This window comes from Capra hircus, chromosome 22 (assembly GCF_001704415.2).
Source record: "Capra hircus breed San Clemente chromosome 22, ASM170441v1, whole genome shotgun sequence".
NCBI lineage: Eukaryota > Metazoa > Chordata > Mammalia > Artiodactyla > Bovidae > Capra > Capra hircus.
This window is the reverse complement of record NC_030829.1, coordinates 56,220,642-56,244,364: the sequence shown is the minus strand read 5'-3', so window position 1 is coordinate 56,244,364 and position 23,723 is coordinate 56,220,642. Positions and strand designations below refer to the sequence as shown.

The window sequence follows — 23,723 nt, the reverse complement described above, 5'->3', positions numbered from 1 at the left end:
CAAATGTTCTAGTAGCCCATGGGTTGAAATCTCTGGCTTTACAGTGAGTCCATGGCAAGCTGCACTGGTCAGGTTTATGTAAGAGTTTGCTTCCAGGGACAAGGAGTGATTCATTGCCTGCCTCCCTCTTCCTTCCAGAAGCCATGTCTGTTCCTCCCCAGCTCTGCTCCATCCCCTCCCCCAGTGCCGCCCTGTGTGTGCCCTGCGGAAGGCATGGCTGTCTCCCGCACTCAGCCCCGGTCACTAGGGTGGACGTGCGGGGTCTCCTCGGTCGGTCCCTGCCCCCACTCCCCCTCTGATGCCGCTGCCTTGGAGGCTTCGTGGGCCTGGCCCTCCCTGGTGCATAGAGAATGCGCAAGCCAGCCCACCGCTGACTGCACCGTCCGGGTTTTGTTGACCTGGTCCCAGAGCGAGCGATGCATCCTTTGTGCGGACTAATCCAGGGAGAAAGCTCCGCCTCTGTGAGTGGCAGAGCCCTCCCAAAGCATGGTGATTAATCAGTGCTCACTTCTCCCTGCCCCCCCTCGCCACCCCCTTACTGGCTCACTTTCTAAAGCTCGACTTCCCGCCCCCAGCCAATCACCTACTTTTGAAGCCCAGAAGGCAGCTGATTTTCTTTCATTTCTTCTTCCCCTGTAGGCCTTCACCAGAGTACAAGACCTCCGGTATTTAGAGCTCATCAACAGCATTGAGGTAAAGGATGAGGTGTTCTTCCTTCTCGGGGCAGCGCACACGCTCCGTCGTTGGTTTCCAGGCGGGCGCCTGGAGGCCATGTGGCAGGAGCCCACAGGTGTCCGGGAGAGGGCAGGGCGCCCGCAGAGGGGGCCGGCACGTGGGAGCCAGGAGTCCGGACTGTCCCCTGGGAGCTGGGCGAGCCCAGTGGGTGCCTTGTCTGTCAGAGGTCTGGCTTCTTGTCTGGGAAATGGGACGAGACCGACCTCGCAGGGTTGCTGGGAGGGCTAAACAATGGGATGAGACCGACCTCGCAGGGTTGATTAAACAGGTTCTTGGGAGCCAGATTCCGTGCTCACAGTGCCTGCTAGCTCGTCACCACCCTCTCTAGGGCTGCACAGCATGCCCGTGGAGGCAGCGTCTCCCAAATGCACGTGGTCTGCACCCACCCCCTGGGTCAGGCCCTGGGGAGGGGGCGCTGCACCCTCAGAACACTGAGCCTTCCCCGTAGCCTGCCCTCCTCATCGGCCCCCCTGGGACCGGTGGAAGCCCCAAGAGGCTGGTTCCGCCTTCACCGTTTGCTGGGGGATGGGAAACTGTTCTCTATCCCCGTGTCTCTTCATGCTGTCTGTCTGTGAAAAGGTGTACGTATTTCTCCTTCAGAACAGATTTATTGTGAGGCTCTGGGAATGTGAGATACATTTGAATTCACATATGGAAGTTGCGAGGAAACCAGCAAATGTCTTGTCCCTCTGGCTCAGTTCAGCATCCTAAACACCTGTCGCGGGCCAGGCCGCATGCTGAGCCCCACGGGCAGAGAGCCGCGTGGAAGAGGCCTGCGGGAGCTCACAGCCGGCCCGGCCTGGTAATCGTTGCCATTTGTCGAGTGCCTGCTCTGGACCGCACGCATGAGCCATGTGTACACGATTTTACAGCCTCACAACAGCTTCGTGAGGCAGCTGCTCTTCATATCCCTATTTGAGAAATAAAACTAAGGCTCAGAGAAGCTGTGTCTGCATCCCCAAGGCAGAAGGCCGGGTTGGAATTCAAGCCAGTTCTGTCTTCTAGGCCCCTGCGGTCCCTAGTCGGGGCCGTGTCGCCTTCTAACAAGCTGCTCCTGGAGCTTGCCCCACACAGCCCCGCCCTCCCCAGCACCTCTTCTGTGTCCTTACGTGCACGGGACGGGGAGTATTCAGAGTCGTCTACCCACAGCGGCCAGGACTGCTTATGACTAGCAGGGGCCGTGTTTGTAGGTCAACCGGTCTGGATCTAGGAGTCTTAAGACGAGGCCACGGTGTGTAATTTTTTCTCTATGCAAAAGTAACTGGCCTCTGTGAGGACCGACTCTGGCTGTTTATCACGTCTTCCTGAGATCACACGTGCAGTGTCTTCCGATGTGTTCTGAGCCAGGCGGAGTAACCTTGAAAGAACTGTCTCTGGAAAAAGAGTAAAGGGCCTTTGAGTGAGGATCCATTTCACTTGCTCGGAGGCCTCAGTGGCTTGCTTCTAGGCATTCACCATTATTCCAGAGAACCCGGGTTCCTTACCAGGCGCCTCTTGGGTTAGTGAGCTGCCGCTGGGCTGAGAGCAGGCTGGAGAGAGAGAGTCTGTCTGCGCGATTCTTACTCGCTAAGCCCATGGAATCGTTTGCTCTGATCCTAGTGAGGTTCTGGGGCCTGCAACGGATTTGGCCTAAATTCCACACCCCGCAAAACCTATTTCTTTATCTCACTGAGATTTTAATTTATTTCCTACAATTAGGAGTCAGCTTATTTGGCTGACTAGCGTAAACTATGTATAGTGTGGGTCTGTTTTCCTTTTGGTTTTTATAAATTCTTTTCTGTCAGTGGGGAAGCTTGTTGCCTCCAGCTGTTGTAACTTTCACCAGCTTGTCTAGGAGTTTGATTCGGTGTCGCGTGTTCCTCCTCTGCGGTGCACTTGCTAGAAACCAAGCAAAGGGAAACTGCCAGGGATGAGATATGGGAGCCACTGAGTGTTTACAGGTAGCTTGAGCTGCAGACTAATGGCTGTTCCCTGCCACGGTGGGAGGAGGGCCCCGCTTGCTGTCAGCCTCAGCGCTGCTGTGCCTCTGCGTGCGTGTGATCGTGTACACATCGATCACGCGTGCAGCGTGGAGCAGGCACTCGACAGGTGTGTCCTTGGGGACGGTCACTGGTTTCCGCAGGCAGGATTATGTAGGGCAAAGAGCATCTGGAGTCAGACGCAGTCCAACCCCAGCCCCATGTGATCCCACCCGCCCCTCTCCCGAGGCTGGGCTCCCGGCATTGTGACCCTGGCTGAGGGGCACCCGGCGCCTGGCGGATGCTCGGCACACAGCGTCGCTCACCTTCTCTTCAGTGGAAGGAACATGAGACTCGCTGTCCTCTGCTGTTGCTCTTTTTCTCAGGAGGAAATGCTAAAATACTCTCTCCCTGTCCACCATGATCACGAGTCACAACCCAGCCAAGCCAGGCCTGGGGGTTTGGGAGTTCTTGGAGCTTGGGGGTCCCCAGGAGTGGGCAGCACACCCCATCCTAACCATGCAGTCGCTTTCTTGGAAGGATATGTAAGGAAGCCACTGTGAGGAGTTTCCACTAAACAAGTTTGCATCTCTTTTGATCTTCCCTCATCTGGTGAAAAAGAAAAAAAAATCTGCTTTTGTTGTCAGGCATTCCCACCAGAAACCGAGGTGAGAGACACAGCAGCCCAGGAGCCAAGCGTAGGTTCCAGTAGGAAGGCCCAGGGGCTTAACCTGAAATAGCCACAGCGGGCCTTTGCAAAGGGCGCTTCCTGCCACGGCTGCGGAGACCATTTCCTGTGCTTCTAATTTTTCCAGGAGCGGAAGAAGCGGGGAGAGACCAACAATGACCTGTTTCTGGCAGATGTGTTTTCCTACCAGGGGAAGTTCCACGAGGCCGCCAAACTGTACAAGAAGAGCGGGCACGAGAACCTCGCGCTCGACATGTACACGGAACTGCGCATGTTCGAGTACGCCAAGGTAACTGCCGCCGCCTCCAGGCTGTCTTCCCAGACGCCACGTGGAACAGACCATGGCCCGCAGCCTCGGAAAGGGCGTGGGCGGGTTGGTCAACAGGGGCACCATCGGCAGCCACTGAACGGGTAGAGCTGGCCCTCCGCCGACCTTTTAGGCTGACGTCACAAGGGGCAGAGCGTGGTGGTTCAGACCCGGTGGACGGTGCGTCCTAACCAGCAGAGTCCCCTTGGTAAGGGTTGGGGGTTCTGTCTTCCACAAGTTCCCTCCAGCCTCTGTCAGAAGCTGCTGAGCGTCTGCGTCCTCAGACCCGAGCCGGCTCTGCTGTCGTCACGGGGGCCCGTGTGGTTCACTCTGGGCAAGGCCTCCTGAGTGCCGGCTCCTCTTAGCACTGGGCTTCGTGCAGGGCATCAGAGGTGCCACGACAGAGGCCCTGCCCATGTGCAAGCCCACCACCCCCGTCGCCCATGTAGGGTGGAGGGCTGACATCCTCTTGCACGTGGAGGTCCTGGTAAGCTGAGTCTCCAGGTCTGGGCCGTTAAAGGCACTCAAGGGTCTTCCCGGAGCAGCTCCTCATGGCTTGTGTGAGAGCAGGTCCCCCGCGGCGCCCAGACCACCAGGACACCTGCAGGCGGGCCGAGCGCAGGTGAAGAGAGGGTGGGCGCCTAGAGCAGCCAGGTCTGCCTGCCCCCATTTGTCGTTCAGTCGCTCAGTCGTGTCCGACTCTTTGCGACCCTACGGACTTTGCAGCATGCCAGGCTTCCCTGTCCTTCACCATCTCCCAGGGCTTGGTCACGTCCATTGAGTCGGTGATGCCATCCAACCATCTCATCCTCTGTCGTCCCCTTTTCCTCCTGCCTTCTAGCATCAGGGTCTTTTCCAGAGAGTCAGCTTTTCGCATCAGGTAGCCAAAGTGTTGGAGCTTCAGCTTCAGCACGAAGGTACCCTTGTTACCCTCTTTCCCAGTAACCTCATGGCCTCAGAATGTTCAGTGAGTCATCAACCACAAGCAGTCAGAGGCTGTTCATGGTAATTATCTAGCAAGTTTAAGATGGAAAGCCCTCCCCATCACCCCCCTGCACTTCTGTTCCTGAGGACGGCTGCGCGCTCTTGTCTTTGGTGCCTCTGTGAGGCCTTGGGTAAATGGCAGTACCTGGGTTGCTGTGATGCAGGCCCGGACTTGCTGGTCCTCAGCACCTGGCTGAGGACCGGGCCCCAGCCTGTCTCTTCCTTGGTGATTCCTTCATTTCGTCCCTCAGGTCTGGCTGCTTCAGCTGACCCCATTTTGCCCTCTTCAACTTTTGTACCCTCCCCTCCCTCCAAACCCCAGCACACGCTCGTGCGCGCGTGCACACACACACACACACATGCACTATGTAACGGTGTGATCACACTGAGAACACCTAACTCAGTGTGTCTCTTTCTGGGGATAATAGCGTTTAAAGCAAGGATTAAAACCTTGAACTAAAGGAGCAAATCCCTGAGGCTAGAATGTGGGCACTGGGATTGGCTAGTCGTGGTTCTTCTGGGCCAGCCGCCCTCACAGAACCTCTGAGAAGTCCCGTGGGCAGCCGCGGCATCGGAGACAGTGCCTGGCTCAGCTGTCCCGGGAGCGGGCGTGAGGCCTGGCCTCCCTGTGCATGACCTGGGGAGGCACTTCACTTTGCTCAGTCTCCATCTCATTCTCAGAGGGTGATCTTGCCCAGCTCAGCTCAGAAAGGTTGGGAGAACGAGCAAGGCCAGGCGGGACCACAGCGTGCTTGTCCTTCAGGGCTGCCCCCTGCCCACCCCGCCAGGGATGGAACGCACAGGCTTTGTGAAGGAGCCTGCCCCAGCCCTGCAGCCCGGCTCCAGAAGCTCTGACCTAATTGAAGTTGAGTCTAAATGCTTCCTCGAACAAGATGGCTTTCCAGAGGTTCTTTGGAAAGAACCCCCATCACACTTCCGGTGGGCTTTGTGGGCCTAGAGTCTCCCACCCAGAAAGGCAGCCATTTGCACAGCCCATCTGGTCTGCCTCTCCGTAAAGGTAAATACGCTGGGCGTTGATTTTGGCCTCAGCCTTTGGTAAAATTCCAAGTAGGATCCCAGTAGTGTGGTTCCGTTTCGGCCCCCTCCCCACCCACAGTCTGGGAGCATGTGTACATACACATTACGTCGGGGGGTCGGGGGGACACAGTGCTTATTAACGTGGCATGTTTTTGTTTACTTGAAAATTGCTTCCCAAGATTCAATCTGGTTTTCAGAAAATTTTTAAATTACATTCCCACGTACAAATAAATTGTATGCTTTCCGGGTAAGTGACATGTTTATCTGGTGATAAAGGGGATTATAGTGCTCTTAACTCTCATGTAGTATGTCCTGATCAGAATCACGGAGCGCGAGGGCACTGTTTAGTCTTGTTCGTCACTCAGCACGGCCTCCTTCTGTCCACTCCAGGACAACGCCTTTGCCACGGCCCCAGATAACGTGTCAATCAGCGCCGTGGAACCAAAGAACCTCTGGAAAGCCATCTTGTTAGAGGAAGCATTTAGACTCAACTCCAATTAGGTCAGAGCTTCTGGAGCCGGGCTGCGGGGCTGGGGCAGGCTCCTTCATGAAGCCTGTGCGTTCTGCCCCTGGCTGAGCCGACCAGCCAAGCTCCTAGCTCGACCTTGGCCTCTGACCCTTCTCACCACAGATATACCGCAGTCCATGAGCACTCAATCTGAAGGACATTTCTGTTCTCTCAGGATGCCTGTTTTCTCCAGCCGCTCACCCCCTTTAACCAACCCAGTCAGCAGAGCTCTGGCTTTGCTTTGGCATAAAGGGTCGGCACTGTAGCTACCAAGAGTAAAGGCCGTGTCCTTAAGGGCCCAAGCCAGGAGTCTCCGGTTCCGGCGGCCGCCATCCTAGCCCCCTCCCATTGTGAGCTGCAGCGAGCTGTCTTTCACTGGTGCCTTAGCATCAGGGTCGTGATGCTCTGTCCTCGCCTTAAAAGAACCGCTTGTCTTCGGCCCATCTAATGTGTTATTTTAGAGGCTACCCAATTACCCTGAAAGCAAATGGAAAAAGAAAAGAGAACGCTAATTGTTCGAGTGGGTTTTCAGCGTACATTGACTGTACTTTCCTGACAAGTGAGTGCTAATCAGGGGAAAGGCATGCTTTCTCAGGTTTTGTGAACTCGCACGGCGCAGACTCCGCAGGGCACTTTATTCCCGAGACAAACCGCTGCTGAGGAGGCATGCGAGGCTGCACTCTTAAGCTCTCGCAATTTCCCTTTGTGAAAAGCCCCACCTTTAAAATTGTCAGCACCAAAGCTGCCTCAAATCTGGCGGCCCCCACACATGTACGTTGGGTAACCGTATCCCAAGAAGAGGTGCTCTTCTGAAGCTGTTTCTCATGAGTCCTCAGGCCAAACCCAGGGAAGCTGGGCATGGCCCCTCAGAGGCCCGTTGTGGTGGAAGGAACACAGGCTCTGGAGCCCCCAGGTCCACCAGCTTCTCCTTCCTTCAAGGGTCTCTGCAAGCCCCTTCCCTCTGCCTCAGATCCCTGTGGCCTCCTATTGTCCCCAGCCCCGCAGACCCAAACTCAGGCCTGGTTTCCGAGCATCTGGTTGAGAGGTGGTTCACCAGAATCCCTTGTGCTGCTTACCAGGCAAACAGCCAGGGCAGAGCCGAGGGGATCACGCCCCGAGTTCAGGCGGCAGAAGGTGAACAGAGTCAGGAAACAGACATCCTGCGGCGCGGGGGCGGCTGAGGGGCCCTCCAGGAACTCTGGAAGCCATCCCGTCTGAGTTCGGGGCACCCCCAGCCTCACTCTGAGGCGTTGTGGGGTGGGGAGGGGCGTCATCCTTACTCTGAGTAAAGGTGCCGCTAGGTCCGAGTGTCCGAAATTGTGTAAAGTCACACATGCATCAAACTCTGCATGAAGGAGAAAAAAACAAAGCGCCTTGACCACGAGCCTCCTGCTCTGTGGAGCTTGTGCACGGCACTCCCGCGAGTCCGGAATGCGTTGTTCAGCTGGAGGACACGCGGCCGTTGGCGGGATGGGCAGGAAGTGTCGAGAGCCGCCATCCTTCACACTGCCCCAGCCCCTCCCCAGAGCACCTATGGGGTGGCCCCTGGGCTTGCTCCCCCCATCCTCCCCCTCCCCACCCCCGTCCCCCCGTCGGCCCCATGGAGCCCAGCCTGCTACTGCTTCCTGGCCGCCACCAAGAGGGCCCATCCTCACTGTAGCCTCCGGCAGCTCTGACGTCATGCTGGCAGCAGGAAGTTCTAATCCCGAGTGTTTTTGTTGTGCTTCCTCAGGATTTCCTTGGATCTGAAGACCCCAAAGAAACAAAGATGCTAATCGCGAAACAAGCTGACTGGGCTCGAAACATCAACGAGCCCAAAGCCGCCGTGGAGATGTACATCTCGGCGGGCGAGCACTGCAAGGCCATCGAGATCAGCGGGGACCATGGCTGGGTCGACATGTAGGTTTCCAGTCCTGGCCCCAAGAGGCACGTGGGCGGCGGCGTGTCACGCCCTGTCAGCGCTCGCTTGTGACTGACAAGGGAAAACAGTGTTCCTCTAAGTATCGGGTCATAGGCGACGCTGACTCGGTTTGGAGGAAATACAGGTACAGCAGTTGCTGCCTTTGAGCTGCTCAGCAAGGCCCTGGGGAATGGGTGGTGGAGGGTGAGGGGGCCACCCAGGCTTCGGGGCCGCTGTTCCCTGAGCCCCGCCTGAGCCGGCGCTGCTCCCTGCGGGCATGTGGTTCCCCCAACACCCTCAGCGTCAGTGTCTCCACGCCCCCCTTCAGATGAGGAAACCGGGGTTCGGGGACCGAGTGATCACACAAGGCTGGCCAACCAGGCAGTCGTGGAGCAGGGCCTGTAGCCTGTGTGATGGTCGGCGCTGAAAAGAACAGGAGCGGTGTCGAGCGCCTCGGGGAAGGAGATGTGCATTCTCTCGGGGGAGCCAGGGGTGGTCTTCGCCTGAAGGGCCTTTGACGACTTGCAAGTGGGAGTTGCAAGTGGTGGAGGCGCAGGAAGGGGAGGGTGCGCAAGGGGAGGAGCAGCAACAGACAGGACAACTGGGCCACCTTGGGATGACGGTCCAGGAGAGGGGCGGGGAGGATGCTGGCAGCGGTAGGGGCATCTGGGCTGGTCTCACGGGGAGGGCCTCGGGGGCCAGACTGAGGTGTTTAGACCTGTCAGCAGGTGGGGAGGACCCCGGTCAGGGCCGTGCTCCCGCCGCAGGTGTAGGATGGAGGGAAAACTGGAGGAAGGGAGACCAGGTGTCCAGTGAAGTGGGCCGAGGGGGCCGTGTGGCGGCGGAGGGAACGAGAGACTTGGGAGAGCTGAACCGCAGGACCTGAGGCGATGGCGTCAGGGCGGGGCTGACTGGGGAACTGGCGGAGGACTCTGAGCTCTGGCTGGTTGGTGGGCGATGCTGCTGACGGAGGCAGAGAACCGAAGCTCGGGGGCTTCCGGTGGAGCTGCTGGACAGAGGATGGGCTCAGTCTCAGGACCCTTTTTGGGCGGGGTGGCCTCTCTCCTCCCACCGTCAGGAGTGGGCTTCGTGCTAACGTGTGTGTGTCTGTGCACGCGTAGACGCGGGCAGGCTGCAGCTGGCAGAGGAAAAGCGGTGCGGGAGTGGCTCCTGAGGTCGGCTCGGCCTGCGCCCTGAGGGCTGTCGGTCGCCCTGGAGACCACTCTGTGGTCCGTGGGCCGCAGTGGCCCGGGACCCAGAGGGAGAGGGGCTGGTCTACGACTAAGTCACGTGGTGGGTGTGGCCCCTCTTAGCGGGCCCTCCCGCACCGCCCCATCGTCCTCTTGTCCCATAATAGCGTTTCTTGAAGACAGAGGTGCAGAGTTCGCCTACCCCACCGCCCCCATCAGGTTTTTCTTTTCATGGAAAGGGGTGGGGCAGGAGAGAGCCAGGCAGGTTTAGGGCCCCCAGTCACTAGTTTTTTACATCACCGTCATTTGCAGCTGATATGTATCACGTTACCCCAGGGGTGCTCACCGCTTTCAGAAGAGAGACATCAAGCACACTCTGTCCTTTCTCCTGGGACATTAGGTTTCACGGGTGGGGTGGGGGTGGGGGCTCCCAAGGGGTTGCCTGCACCATCTTTCCCTAAAAATGTGTCCTATCTCTGCTGAGAAGTGGTATTTTTAGAGCCATTATTCTTCTCAGTACGGATTGACAAGCCTCCCTGAGCTTGCCGATTTCTGAGATGTCTCTGTTAACAGCTGCTTCCCCATCCTTTCTCACAAAGAGCGAGCTGGGTAGATAGAACCCCTCTCCCCTGGGAGAGCCGCTTTGGCTCTAAAGCCCAGCCTCTCCGGAGGGGAGAAGCGCTTTCCACGCAGCCCCCTGTGCCCACGAGCCGTGGCGGGGCCGGGTGAACCAGTGGTCCCGTGGCACCCCCCACCCCAGCCCTGGCCCGGTCAGCACCATGGCCAGGAGAAGAGGCAGATCCCCGCAGGCTCTCCTCCCAGAGCTCAGAGCATTAGCACACTGGCCCTTCCTCCAGCGGTCTATCCCTGAAGGCTGCTCCCACCCCCGCCCCTGCTCCCCTGTGAGAATTCCTCTAATGGTGCTGGAGAGGGCACTCGGCCCCTTCCCGGCTGCAGACGCCGGCCTCTGGTGTCCTCATCTGTGAAATGGGAATAACAGCACTGCCTCCCCGAGGGCAGAGACGATCCAGTGAGATCATACATGGGAAGGCTCATGGCACTGAGCTGACGCGCGTAGATGAGCAGCAGATGTTGGCTACCCCGCCCAGAGCTTGCTGGACAGGGTCGTATCTCCCAGGAAAGACACATGAAGTGAGGGACAGAGTGTCCTTCACCAGGCGGCCTTTCTGGGTGAAGTCCCTCAGTGAGTAACCTCGAATCATGCACCGGGGCCAAGGCACCATACTGAGCGTGGGCAGAGTGGGGGAGCCGTCAGCACGATGAGCCGCCCTTGGAGAGACCCAGACGCCACAGGGCTTTCCCCACCAGCCGCCTCCCCAGAGTCCACTCCTCCCCGTGCTCTCGCCGCTCCAGGCTCATCGACATTGCCCGCAAGCTGGACAAGGCTGAGCGGGAGCCGCTGCTGATGTGCGCCCACTTCTTCAAGAAGTTGGATAACCCTGGCTACGCTGCTGAGACCTACCTGAAGATTGGTGACCTCAAGTCCTTGGTTCAGCTACATGTGGAGACCCAGCGCTGGGACGAGGTGAGCACCAAGGCCCTCCCTGAGCCCTGGGACACGGGGACTTGGGGGGCGGTTCACACGGAGAGCAGCTGCCCTCGACGTGAGCGCTGGCCTGAAAGTCAGGAGACCCGGCCGCGAGTTCTCTGAGCCCCGAGTGTTCTGGAGGGCCTCTCCGTGCTCGCTCTCTGCCTTTGCTCATTCGTTCATTCAGGAAACCCTCACGGCCTGCTGGCTCTGTGAGGGGCGTGAGGGATGCCAGAGGTACCGTGACAGCTCCCGCTGCCTGCCGTTGGTCCTGGCTGCTGTCCGTGCCACCCCTCTGTGACATTTAAACCCTGCTTGGTGGCATTTTTCTGCCAAGTTGTGGCAGAAAACGCCAGCCATACTTTCCAGGCGCAGGCTGCCAGAGCCATTACGGGCCCTCGCCCTCTCCCCTGACCCCTCTGCCCCAAGGCCTGGGAAGAGTTAGCCAGGCCAGCAGGAGAGACAGCTGCAGGGCGCTGGTAGAGCCACCGCCGTGCTCCCCCTCTGTGGCTTGACCCCCACCCTCTGGCTCCCTGGCTCCCCGTGCCCTGGATTGAAATCCATCTTCAGGGGGCTCCGAGCTGTGCCCACCTGCTGTGGTCTGGTCTGCAGGGCCGTTGCAAGGCCTTTGCTGGTAAGAGCCGTCTGACTCGTCTCCCCTCTCAGTGGCTCTGTTTGCTGAGGTGACAAGGTGACTGATGAAAGAGGGTGGGGCCAAAGACAGAGGCAATCATGGCGTCTCAAGAGGCGTTTATCAGCTTTCTCAAGCAGCAGAAATGAGTGCATCAGGCAGGCTTTCTCCCCGTCACCACATACTGGCCCCCGTGATTCATTTCCGGTTCTCCTGGCCCGACAGGTGGTTCTGGGGCTCAGACGAAGCAGATAGCGGGTGCTGTGCAGCACTGCATCCACTGTCATCTCTGACAGCTAATAAGCAGCAGTGATGATAATGTCAATTCTGTTTCCTTAGGTGTCGCCTGCAATTAAAAGAAATCTGTTTGCTGCGCTACGGGAGCCCACGCAAAGCCTCAAAATAAAATGTTTCCGATTCTGTGCTGCTTCTGTGGTCCAGAAACAGACTGTGTTGTTATTGAATCCAGTCGCTTGCATATTGCTGTTAATTGCCTTTTGTTTTCAAAAAGCTGATTTGTTTCTGCGTTTCTGGGGGTGGTGGTGGTGGGGGGGAGGCACTCCCCCTCTCTGAGTTGTCAGGCCGGCAAAATATGACATCCCTAATGGATTCAGCCAAGCGCCGTGCTTTCACGGGGGCGGCGGGGGCTGGGTTCTGAAGCCTGCATTCGCTCCTTCCCCTAGGCCTTCGCCTTGGGTGAGAAGCACCCCGAGTTTAAGGATGACATCTACGTGCCCTATGCTCAGTGGCTTGCAGAGAACGATCGTTTTGAGGAAGCCCAGAAAGGTAGGCCCCACAGCCTGTAACCGTGCAGAGGGGGCGGGAGAAAGTGCCGGCCACACCCATGTCCAGGAGCTGCCCAGCCCTCCCACCTCGGCCCTAAGAGTGATGGCTCCCTCCCGCGGGTGTGGTGGGCCGGGTGGTGGAGACCATGGGGCCGTGGGAAGGAGACGGGCTTCGAGTGGGATGCTCTTGGGCCCACCACTCACGGTCGAGCCCCAGGACCTCCGGCAGGTCCCGTCGCCTCTCTGAGCAAAGTGCTCTGCGTGTCATCCCGTGTTATCCTCACAGCGGGCCCGTGATGTAGGTACCATTTTATAGATGAGAAAACTGAGGTTGGAGGAGGTAGAGGATTTGCCTGAAGTCCCACAGCAAGGGGGTGGCACAGAGGGAATTTGAGGTGGGGCACGATGGGGCAAGGATGGAACAAGAGCCCTCCCATACAGTAGGTGAGGCCACTTTTCCTCACCCAGAAGAGAACCTGGGCTCTGTCTCTGGCTCAGGGAAACCAGGTGTCCCCTGCTCCTCAATGCACCCACTGGGAAAACAGCTGCACACGGGAGCGAAAGGACGTCTAGAACTTTAACTGGCAATAGTTTCAAATATGACGGCCTTCTCTGCGCCAGGCACTGATTGGGTGCCTAACCACATAAGCCTGCATCTCGCCTGCAGCCCTGCAGAGACGCAGAGGCTGATGGTGCCCTGCAAAGTCCCAGAGCCACAAACGGGAGGGCCGGCTTCAGACCAGGGTCTGCCTGTCTGGGAGCCTGGTTCTCTAGACTCGGGTTTGCGGCCTCTCTGGGCAGGGCTCCAGTTGGGCATGTCATCTTCCGTAGCATCCTGTTTGCACTTCTCTGTGGGAGCAGTGGCCGCCCCTGCACACATTTCGGGGTGTCTCCCTGTGGAGCTCCTCAGCCGAAAGGCCCCGTGGCAGGACAGCGTGTTCCCCACGGCTTCAGTGCTTCCAGAGCGCCCAGGTGCTGAAGTATGTGCATGTTTGGGCAAAACACGTCAACCTACCCATCTGTCTGTGTCTACCCATCCAAGAATCCATTGCCATAGTAACTTGGTGCTCAGACAAGAGATTGGAGATGAGAATGGAACAAAGGCCAGAACTTTTCCTTCCCGATCATGGGGGGCTTGGATCATCCGAGCGCCCACGTGTGGGCATGTGTCACAGCTAGGAGGGCCTCCCCAGGCGCCCCCAACACCCCAAGGCTCTGGCCACATAGTTGGGAGTCTAGAAATTTCTGTGAAGTGGATGGAAGAATGGTTGAGAAATTTTTTGCTGGTTTTTACGAATATTGGGTTGCTAGAACCAAGCCAGATTTTCTAAGGTGGTCATCCAAAAGCCCTCAGTTGAAGACTGAGCATGTACTTGCGTTGGGCTCGGTCCTGGGACCTTGGGGGTGCCAGCTGACCTCCCCCGCGTGGCCCATGTCGTAAAGCCTGTGTAGGTCTGCAGTGACAACGCAGTGAGGGAACTGGCAGCAAAGCCCTGAGCCCGTCACCGTGTCACCTGGGGAGCGGCCAGGCTTTGTCCTGTGATGGGGCGGGGCATGCAGCAGGCGGTGCTTCCGCCCTCAAACTTTGCCCCGCGCCGTGGCCCTCAGCTTTCCCTGTCTCCCATGCCTTCCCAAAGTGGGTTGCCTTTTCCCAGCCCCCCAAAGGAGTATATACCTCACTGTACTTTTTCAGGATGTAGCCTCGGTTATTCATAGCCTTCGGCCTGAAAGGCGCATCCCGGCAACGTGGGGCTGCAGCTGCTCCGATGAGTGTCCTACTTCTGCAGTGCACCCCCCCAACCCCTGCGAGCCCCATAGAACCCTCCCCCACAACTCCCCACCACGGGGCATGCTCTTGTGCCCCTGCAGCCTTCCACAAGGCCGGGCGGCAGGGCGAGGCGGTCCGGGTGCTGGAGCAGCTCACTCACAATGCCGTGGTCGAGAGCAGGTTTAGTGATGCCGCCTATTATTACTGGATGCTCTCCATGCAGTGCCTCGATATAGCTCAAGGTAAGCAAGCATCAGCCGGGCCCCTTTTCCCCGGCCCTGCTCTGGCACCAAGATAAACATCGGAAGAGCTGGGAGGCTTTAATTAAAGCCCTGGGCTTGTTTATTGGGTGTATTGTCCATAACCCTGTCTTGTAGCAGTGTAATCTCGCGTGGCATCTCTTCCCAGTTTGCCCATGAGCTTCAGGATGGTATGAGGGCCATGCTGGGGTTACGGTTGGGAGGTCTGGGCCTGCGTTGCTAATTCAGAACATGTCTCTCCCCGGCTACCTGGGAGCCCATAACTGGAGCTGGCTGAGCACTGACTTAAAAAAAAAAAAATGAATTAAATGAAAAGGTGAAGAAGAGATCACTTTTTAGGTGCACACTCCAGATTCTCACTCATCCCAGGCGGGATAGCAGATAGTTTTGGTGTTGATTTCCTTCACAAGACTTACCGTGATGCGCCGCGGGCCTTCTGGAAGCAGACGGGGCAGGGAGATGCTGTCCCCCTGGCCAAGGCCCGCCCAGGGGGTGGATGCTGGCATGGGAGCTGCCAGGGGACTCGTGACAAAGCACAGTCCTTCCCCAGTGCTGCCTGCCGTCTGTGAAGCAGGGGTGACCCGCTCTGCTTCCCTCATGACCGTGCGGAGCTGTGGGTAGAGTTAGAAAACTGTCAAGCCCTGGTGTGAGGGGACACTTTCTATTCTGGCCAGGGGTGTAGGCTTCGAGGAGGAAGGACGGGGAGGGAAAAGGTTTGAAGTGGGCATGAGTGCTCCCGACGTGCGCCCACCCTCCCTGCCAGGGGCCCTGGCCCGTCTGGGTGCCGGTGATCAGCCTCTCCCCACACCAGCCCTGCCCCAGGGAGTGACTGCGGCCTCAGGACAGCAGAGCGCCTTCCCCATCGCCCTGGCTCGGGGGTGGGGGGCTGGTGTCGGGAGAACTAGTCCAGGCTGACACGCCCTCTCCCCGCTCCCCGCAGACCCTGCTCAGAAGGAAGTGATGCTCGGCAAGTTCCACCACTTCCAGCACCTGGCTGAGCTGTACCACGGCTACCACGCCATCCACCGATACGTGGTAAGGTGGGCAGGGGCACCACCTGCCAGGCGGGGGGGCCTGGGCATGTCTCACAGGGTGTAACGGCCTGCGGAAAAGTCTGGTCTCCCCCTGGGAGACAGGTTGGAACTTTGATTTTTCTTGATTGTTCGCTTGTTTGATGTGCAGAGTGTGGGCTTCAGAATCAGCCAGCTGGAGCTGGAGGGGGCCTTCCGGTCACTTGCTTTGGGTTCAGATGACTCAGGCAGACCCTGGCCTCGCCACTCAGAGGGCTGTCTCTCTAAATGACCCGTGGGGGATGTTCCAGGAGTCCCTGTCTTCTAGTCAGGTGAAGGTTGAGCGCTAACCAAAGGCCCAAAGTCTCTCCCTGGCCCTGCCACTGACTTCCTGTGTAACCTCGAGCAATTCACTTCCCCTTTCTGACTCTCAGTTTCCTTCTTTATAAAGGAGAGGGTTGGCTTGATCTCCAGAGACCCAAATAGCTCTTCTTAGTTACTCCTGAATCCTTTGTTTAAGCTGTTTTAAATCTGCCTCCTGATAGTTGGGAACAGGTGACAGATTGCCCTCAGCTTCCTTGCTTGCTTATCCTCAGTCACTCAGCAGTGTGAGCGTACCCCGTGCTGATAAGTCAGAGGGCAATAGCACTAGACGACCCTTACTGAGTGCTTACTGCATACCAGGCAGTGTGCTGAGGGCTTCGTTCTATCAGCCTTTTGACCATGCTGTGAGGCACACACTGCCATCCCATTTTACAGATGACGAAACTGAGGTGCTGGTCAGAGAGATCGCACAGCTAGTAAGCAGGAGAGCCAGGACTTGAACCCAGACAGCAGCCTGCCTTGGAGCCTGTGCACTTGCAGCCCCCACTCCCCACCCCCGCCTGCTGAATTAAAGAAGGCGGACTGCTGGCCTCACGCACCAGCTCCGCCGTGTGACCTTGGGCTGGTCGTTTACTCCCCTCTGTGCTTCAGCTCCCACCTCTGTAAGATGAGGGTCATAACAGTGCCCACTTGACGGTGAGGATCCAATGAGTTGACACTGGGGGGCACTTGGAAGGGGGACCCTGGGTGAGTGTCGGCTCTTGCTGCTGCCCCGTATGGAGACCTCACACGAGCCTTCCATCAGCCTAGAAACAAGCAGTTGCATTTCAGTTCCCTCAAAGGACATGCTTAGAGGACTAAGAAGACTTCCTGGAGGAGGTGGCCCCCAAGCCAGGAGGTGGGAGATGAGTAAGATAGGGGCAGGTGAAGAGGGGCGGAAGGAGGCCGGTCCTGGCAGAGGCCCCAGTGTGAGCGCAGGCCCAGAGTGGCTGGTGTCCCAGGGTGTGGTGTCCGGCCCGGCAGAGCAGCTCTGGTTTGGAGGTGGTGGCGCCTTTCCCAGGGGAGCACCCCCTCTCCTCTCCCTGGGACACTTCTGAGCTTCCACACCTCGTGTGGTAAAACCAGAGGCAGGCCTCTCCCTGGCTCTCACCCAGGAGAGGATGCAGGCTCAGGTTTTCTTGGAACTGACAGAGGCTGTAGAAATTTAAGTGAGAACTAAGGAGCGAAGGCTGGGCTCTGGACCAGAGAAGTGGCGCAAAGTGAGTCCTCGCGGATCGAGACCAATTAGGGCCCGAGTCCTGGTGGCTCAGCGCTGAGTGCGGCCCAGCAGGGCCCTTGAGGAAATGTCAGTTTATTACCACTCAGTGCTCGCTGCCGGGGAAGCTGGCCTGCTTTCATCTTGTCATCTGGAGCAGCGTGCCAGAGTCCTTCAAAACAGGGATCTCTTAACCTCTTGTAGACCCCTCCCGATGGAACATCCCCTGCAGGCTATGTGTGGAGCTTCTGGCGGCCTCTGTGTGCAGAAGACCTGTGCATTCAACCCACGGGTGTTGAGCGCCTGTCTGATGGGAGGGCCTGTGCCGGGCGCAGGGGCAGAGGCATGTAGCAGGGACCCCAGTGCCTGGCACGTCTGTGGGCATTGCCATCAGTCTGCTGCTGGACGGCAGAGAGGAGGCCTGTGCTCTCAGGCTACAGAGGGTTAAGTGCCTCCGTTTAAGGAGATGCTTGTATGGAGGTCACGTCTCAAATTGCCTAAAGGTCTCCCCTTTTAGAGCTAATTGGCAACAACTTGAGCTCAGGGAGAAGGAATCATTAGCCACCCCAGAGGCAACGAGCTTCAGAGAAACACTTTCAGTGGGTTTGAATCGCAGCCCCATGTGGGTGTCATGGGCAGACCGTGTCTAGGGCCTTGGTTTTGCCCTCACTGCCGTGAGAGTGAAGCTGCTTCCCTTGCCGGGTTGGGCTGGGGACCAGACGAGTGTGGCCACAGGCGCCCAGCACACACACGGCAGGTGCTCCCTGGGCAATTGCTCTTCTGTCGAAGTCACTCCGAGTGCCTGGCGTCTGCCTCTCACCCGGCCCAGCAGCAGCTCGGCTGAGAAATTCAGTTCTGTGTGCTTTCCTCGCGGCAGGAGGAGCCGTTCAGCTTTCACCTTCCCGAGACGCTCTTCAACATCTCCAGGTTCCTGCTGCACAGCCTGACCAAGGACACCCCCCTGGGCATCTCCAAAGTGTATCCTTCGCTCACCGCCCTCTGTCCCGCCCCTCCTGTCTGATGGCCCCAGGAGTTCTTCCAGAGCACTATGCTGGCAGAGGCTCCCCTCTCTCTCCAGCAGCCCTCGGGAACGGGAACGGACAGAGGGAGGGAGCTCGCCATGCTGCTGCTGAAGGCGAGGCTCAGCTGGGGAGGCTCAGGCCAGCACCGAGGGAGGGGGAGTTTTCAGGGCTCTCTGGGCCCGGCGGAGGGTCTCTGGCCCACACACTGTGTGGGCCTTCTGTAACCCCCAGAGGAGTGTGTGACCAGAATGTAGGGAATGCTAGGCCTCTGAGCTGGGGACCTGGGGGCGGGCAGAGCTTTGTTCAGCCCAGGTGGATGAGCGCCTGCTGCGTCCCCAGCGCACAGCCGGTAGCAGGCAACAAACTACCATCAGTCAGGGGAGATGACAAGTGTCAGGGCCTCGTTCAGTGGGACGGGTGCAGTGTGCAAGGGTGAAGGTTGGGCTCAAAGTCAAGGAAGGCTGCCTGGAGGAGGCGACATCTGTCTCTACCAGGGGAGGCCTAAGTAGATGTTCCAGGGGAGCACCCAGTGCACAGACGGGGCTGGAGGGAATTGAGGTGGGAGAAGGGAGGAGCTGAAGCCCCCTGCCTGGGAGCTGGGCTCTTGGGGCAGCAGCCTCAGGGCCTGCCTGGGAGCCGGCCTGTCCTCCTCTGGCTGCCAGTGAGGGCCATGGAGGAGCCTTAGGGCCTGTGCTGCCAGAGACTGCGAGGAAATAACCCCCAATCCTGAAGGTCCTGAAAAGGACAGAAGTCACAAGAAGCCCCTGTCCCCTCCTTCAGGAGCTCAGAGCTGCCAGTTGGTGAGAACCAGCCTTTCTGAAGGGGTTCAGGCCCATCCTTTACATTTTGGGGGAAGCTGCCCCCATCATGGGGCGTCAGCCCCTGCATGCAGCCCCTGCAGCAAGTTCTGTTCAGGTCGGCAGAGTGTGACTGAACCCTGCCCTGAGCTTCACCCTCACGTCCACTGGGGATGTGGAAACGACTCCTGACATGGTCCCTGACTCCAGGGAGGACAGGGGAGACACAGACAAGGAACCTTGTCTCCATGTGACGACTGTGGAAGGGGCCACGGGGGTGGGGTGGGGAGTGGGCAGCAGGAACGTCGGGGAAGGATGGCTCGGAGGAGGCTTGGGACGCAGGCCTTGCTTAGCTGAGGCTTGGCAGGGGGCAGTGGGGAAGGGCATTCAGGGTCAGGGTGAGGGGAGAAAGGGCAGACCGGGCCTGGGCACAGCTGGCATTTGAGGTGACCTGAGGTGGAGCATGAAAGCCCGTCAGCCCCAGGCTAAGAGCTCAGAGAAGGGCCCTGGAGCTCGCCGTGGCCTCGGTGAAGTGCAGGCAGAAGTGTTCTGCACTGGGGATCAGGCTCCTCCTGGAGGGGCTGGAGCAGGCGGCACTTGGTGCCAGGCAATCTAGGGGCTGGCTGGCAGGCCGGGTGAAGCAGGGAGAGCCATTTTGGCCCAGCCAGGGTCCAAGATGAGCCATCAGCAGGCCCAGAAAACCTAAGCAAGGTTAAAATATTAATGCAGACAACGCTGTCTGTATCTCTGGAAAAATCTCCGGGCCTTGATATCCGAGAAATTCACTTACCTCCCACAGATGAGCGAAGCAGTCCTCAGGCTCCTTCCCGTGCCCTCCTGGCATGTGCACAAGCTGCGTTCCAGCTTGGGGCTCGCTCCAGAGGTGGGCAGTGCCAGTGCTCGGGCCTGCTGTGGCCTCTGTCGCCCTTAACCTCATCATCGGCAGGAACACACTCTTCACCCTGGCCAAACAGAGCAAGGCCCTGGGCGCCTACAAGCTGGCCCGGCACGCCTACGACAAGCTGCAGGGCCTGCAGATCCCCGCCCGGTTCCAGAAGTCCATTGAACTGGGCAGCCTGACCATCCGCTCCAAGCCCTTCCATGACAGTGAGGTGAGGGCCCTGGCCCCTCGGGCAGGAGGCCTCTCCTGACACCTCTGTGCCCGGCCTGGGTTCGACTGAAAGATGGCTGCTGTGCTTCTGGGGCTCTGCACCCCCTCCCCTGCCTGAGCCCTGTTGTGCCAGCTCTCTCTGCCCTTCCCTCTCTGCCTCCTCTGTTTATCACAGCCCCCTAAGCCCCACAGCCCTGCCCGCTTGCTTCCCAGCCGTCCTGGGGCTCCAGGTCTGCCCTGCCCCAGCCCCAGGGCCCAGTATCTCTGCCTGGGCCTCATCCTAGGAGACCCTGGTCTAGTCCTCCTTTCTGGAGGCAGGTTATCACTCACCCGCAGATCCACCCCCAGTGTCTGCAGCTCCGTCTGTGCCCCAACCTCCCTTCCTCCAACCCAAACAGCCACTGTCTCCTTCAAGCTCAGAGCAGACTTGGCATCAGATATAAGTTCGAATCCCAGCTCCCCCATTTCCTAGCTGTGTCTCAGTCTTCCTGAGCCTCAGTCTCCACGTCTATCAAATGGGGATGCGGGTCACAGCTTTCTTGCAGGAGGCTGTGAGGAGGAATGAGGCTGAAGTTGGTCACGTGCTTGGCACAACCCGTGGAGCACAGTGGCTGGCTGGTTAGTGTTGGCTGTGGCCGGCATCATTCCTGCCGGAAGAGCCGCAACTGCGGAGCCCCGCCTGGGAAGGGGGTGTCCTGGGCAGCGGGCCCCAGGGGCAGGGCCTCTGGTCTCTGTAGGCCCTTCCTTACCCTGCTCCGTCCCTGTGCAGAGCCCCTGCCCCGCCCATCCAGGTGGCCTCTCCTCTTGGCCACCAGGCCCAGGAGGCTGGAGCCCGAGCCCAGGCAAGGAGACGGGGCTGCGCCCGCACCCCCGTAGAGCCCTCAGCGGCCACGCTCTGTCCTGCAGGAGCTGGTGCCCTTGTGCTACCGCTGCTCTACCAACAACCCGCTGCTTAACAACCTGGGCAACGTCTGCGTCAACTGCCGCCAGCCCTTCGTCTTCTCCGCCTCTTCCTATGGTGAGTGCGGCGGGCAGGCGGGGTGGCTGGCCTGCAGACAGCACAGCCTGCGTCCTCATTTGGACAAAGTGGGGACAGTGAGGCCCCCACCCCCACCCCCTGACACAGAGGGTCGCTCGGGGGTCCCAGGGGCAGGGCCAGTGCTGCCCAGACCCCTCAGAGCCTGGAGTGCTGCTCTGCCTGACGAAATTCCTGGGCAGAGGGGCCTTCAATCCGGGCAGCTGACGCGGCTCTCAAGGCCCAGCTCCTTCCACGTCGACGGGGATCAGAGGCCCCTTTCCAGGAGCTGGGCAGAGGCCCCTGCTCTTCCCCTGCAGAGGAGCCCGTCCAGGTACTAGGGCGATGGTGGAGGGTCGAGGCCCCTTGCCCACACACGCCTGCTTCCCCTTGCCGCCCCGCCAGCTTTCAGCAAGGCCTGTACTGGGCGGGAAGGAGCTCTTGGACCCCCCTCCCTGCCCCCCAGCGCTGCCTCTGAGAGCCTCGCAGCCTCTCCCTTGCCTGTGTCTGCAGAGGTGCTGCACCTGGTTGAATTCTACCTGGAGGAGGGGATCACGGATGAAGAAGCTGTCTCCCTCATTGATCTGGAGGCGCCAAGACTCAAGCGGGAGAACAAGTGGCAAGAGATCACGAGCAACAGTATCCTGGGTGCCGGCCGGACCCATGTGTGTGTCCGCTGGGCGCCGGCCTGGAGGCAGGGGGGCCTTGGGGGCTCGCTGGGCCAGGTGAGGCAAGGACGGGCCACTCTGTGCGCTGGAGAGGCCCCTACGGCAGCAGGCTCAGTGCCAGAGCCAGGTGGGGCGCTGGCCCGGGGTGCAGAGCTGCTGCAGGGGCAGGGAGGATAGGAGGCAGGAACCACGTCCATGGGCCCGTGCCCACCCAGGAGGCTGGGGTGTGGCTGCTGTGGGGCACGGCCTGCCCTGACATGGCACCCACAGCCTCCCTTCCCCGGGGGGTGGAGGCCTGGCCAAGGGGGTGGCTCCCTGGGCACCTCCAGCCCGGGCTGGCCAGCCCTGGGATCCCCAGGGGTGCCCACCCTACTCTGCGAGGAGGGTCTGCGAGGCTGCCCAGCAGCTGTGGGGAGACCTTCCAGGAGCTGCTGGCTGTGCTAGGGGCTGTGGCTTCCCGCCAGGCCTGTCATACCTGGTCCAGCCCTGCAGCCCACAGGCCTTGGCTCCCACGCTGCATCTCAGCAGCCTTTGTGGGCTGTGCTGGGTCTTGAGGGGCCACAGCAGAAGCCCTCAGAGCCCCCCACTACCTCCTCCACCTGTGTGCTGGGCTCCGTGTGAGCAGGCCTCTCCTCCATGGGGAAAGCCGCTCGCGCGCCTTGCTATGCTTCCCTGAGCCATGGGGAGGGTCCTACACTGGCCCAAAGGGAGCCCCCAGCCCTGTGAGTCTCAATGCTTCGGGTGGAGGGGGAGCTCTCCCTGGGCCTCAGGCCCCGTCCTTGACCAGTGCCCCCCAGATGCCCAGACCCTGAGGCTGGACGAGAGCATGGACTCCGTGGGGGAAGACGACCCCTTCACGGCCAAGCTGAGCTTTGAGGTGCGGGCACCCCTGAGTGACGGGCTGCTGAGACCCCCCGGCCCCCCGCCCAAGGCCTGGCTCAGGTCCCTTTCCTCCGCACACTCCCCCTGGGGCCCCTGGGGGAGGGAGGTGGGCTCCCAGTCACAGAGACGGCCAGCTGGGTTCTCCCAAGGGACCGGACCGGAAGGGGAGGGCTCGGGGGCCCTCTGTGGGGCGGCGTGTACCCCCGCCAGCTGAGCGAGGCCCCATTCGCTCTCCCTGCCCGGCCTGCAGCAAGGTGGCTCGGAGTTCGTGCCCGTGGTGGTGAGCCGCTCCGTGCTGCGCTCCATGAGCCGGCGGGACGTCCTCATCAAGCGCTGGCCGCCGCCCCTGCAGTGGCAGTACTTCCGCTCCCTGCTGCCCGACGCCTCCATCACCATGTGCCCCTCCTGCTTCCAGGTACCGCCCACGTATGGTCCCGGGGTCCTTCCCTCCAGCTGCTGCTGTGCTTCCCAGATGGGCCCCGTAGGGAGGCCAGGCATGGGGGGAGCACACGTGTCCCTCAGCGGCTAAGGCCAGGGCTCCCGGGCTGGAGGAGAGGCTTGGCTGTCCTTAGTCGCCTCCCCAGCCTCACAGGCATTCCTGGACCATCTGCTGTGGATTCGCCCCTTGACCTTGTGCTCCTTGTACCTGCGCTTCATCCAGGGGGGCCGGCCAGTGTGATGTTCCTGTGAACTGCGCTTCGGGTAGAAGGGGCCTCAGACCTTCCCCAGCTCCCTGCTGGTCTTCAGACAAGGGTGGGCGGGACTTGGTACTTCTGGCCCCGACTCACTGCCAAGCCGCCTGCCCTTAGCAGGGCGGTAGTCCCCGCCTGGCTCGGGGCTGCTGAGCACCCAGGGTTGCGGGGTCACGGCCATCTCTCCCCAGATGTTCCACTCGGAGGACTATGAGCTGCTGCTGCTTCAGCACACCTGCTGCCCCTACTGCCGGCGGCGCGTGGACGACCCCAGCCCCTGACCAGGCCCCTGAGGACCGCCGCCCTGCCCGGCCGCTGCCCGTCTCGGGGCCATCGAAGGAAGAGTTAAACTGTCAGACTGTGTCTTCTGCCCCGATCGAGTGTGTATCTTAGGGAGGGGCCTTGTGTAACCATGAAACTCCTATTTATGGCATTTTGTGTCTTGTGAATAGCACCAGGAGATGGAGGAGAGAACGAACATATATTTTCTAAGAGAGAGAGAGAAAAAATCTGTTCGTTTCAGAACGGCTCGGAGTTGTTTGCGGCAGTCTGCCGGAGTCCACGGATCTGTCAGACCGTTCACATGTACACTTTGCGAACAGATTGCCTCAATAATTACAAATAAAAGGGCTACTTATTTTCATCA

The 23,723-nt window shown here is 59.5% G+C and overlaps 1 protein-coding gene across 4 annotated transcripts in view; it reads left to right on the top strand.

Moving 5' to 3' along the window:
• The window catches only part of IFT122 (intraflagellar transport 122), a 65,865-nt gene extending 42,142 nt beyond the window's left edge, over window positions 1-23,723 (top strand). For 2 of the 4 annotated variants that reach the window (XM_018038209.1, XM_018038208.1), the window contains 14 exons: window positions 640-693; window positions 3,509-3,670; window positions 7,951-8,117; window positions 10,683-10,854; window positions 12,172-12,274; window positions 14,143-14,283; window positions 15,242-15,336; window positions 17,768-17,868; window positions 19,656-19,821; window positions 20,727-20,838; window positions 21,349-21,474; window positions 22,301-22,380; window positions 22,636-22,800; window positions 23,269-23,723. In XM_018038209.1, coding sequence (XP_017893698.1) covers window positions 640-693; window positions 3,509-3,670; window positions 7,951-8,117; window positions 10,683-10,854; window positions 12,172-12,274; window positions 14,143-14,283; window positions 15,242-15,336; window positions 17,768-17,868; window positions 19,656-19,821; window positions 20,727-20,838; window positions 21,349-21,474; window positions 22,301-22,380; window positions 22,636-22,800; window positions 23,269-23,358 — 1,734 coding nt within the window. In that variant the 3' untranslated portion in view covers window positions 23,359-23,723. Of the gene's footprint in view, window positions 1-639; window positions 694-3,508; window positions 3,671-7,950; window positions 8,118-10,682; window positions 10,855-12,171; window positions 12,275-14,142; window positions 14,284-15,241; window positions 15,337-17,767; window positions 17,869-19,655; window positions 19,822-20,726; window positions 20,839-21,038; window positions 21,475-22,300; window positions 22,381-22,635; window positions 22,801-23,268 lie in introns of those variants that run through there. The other 2 variants (XR_001917002.1, XR_001917001.1) reach the window with 2 other exon arrangements.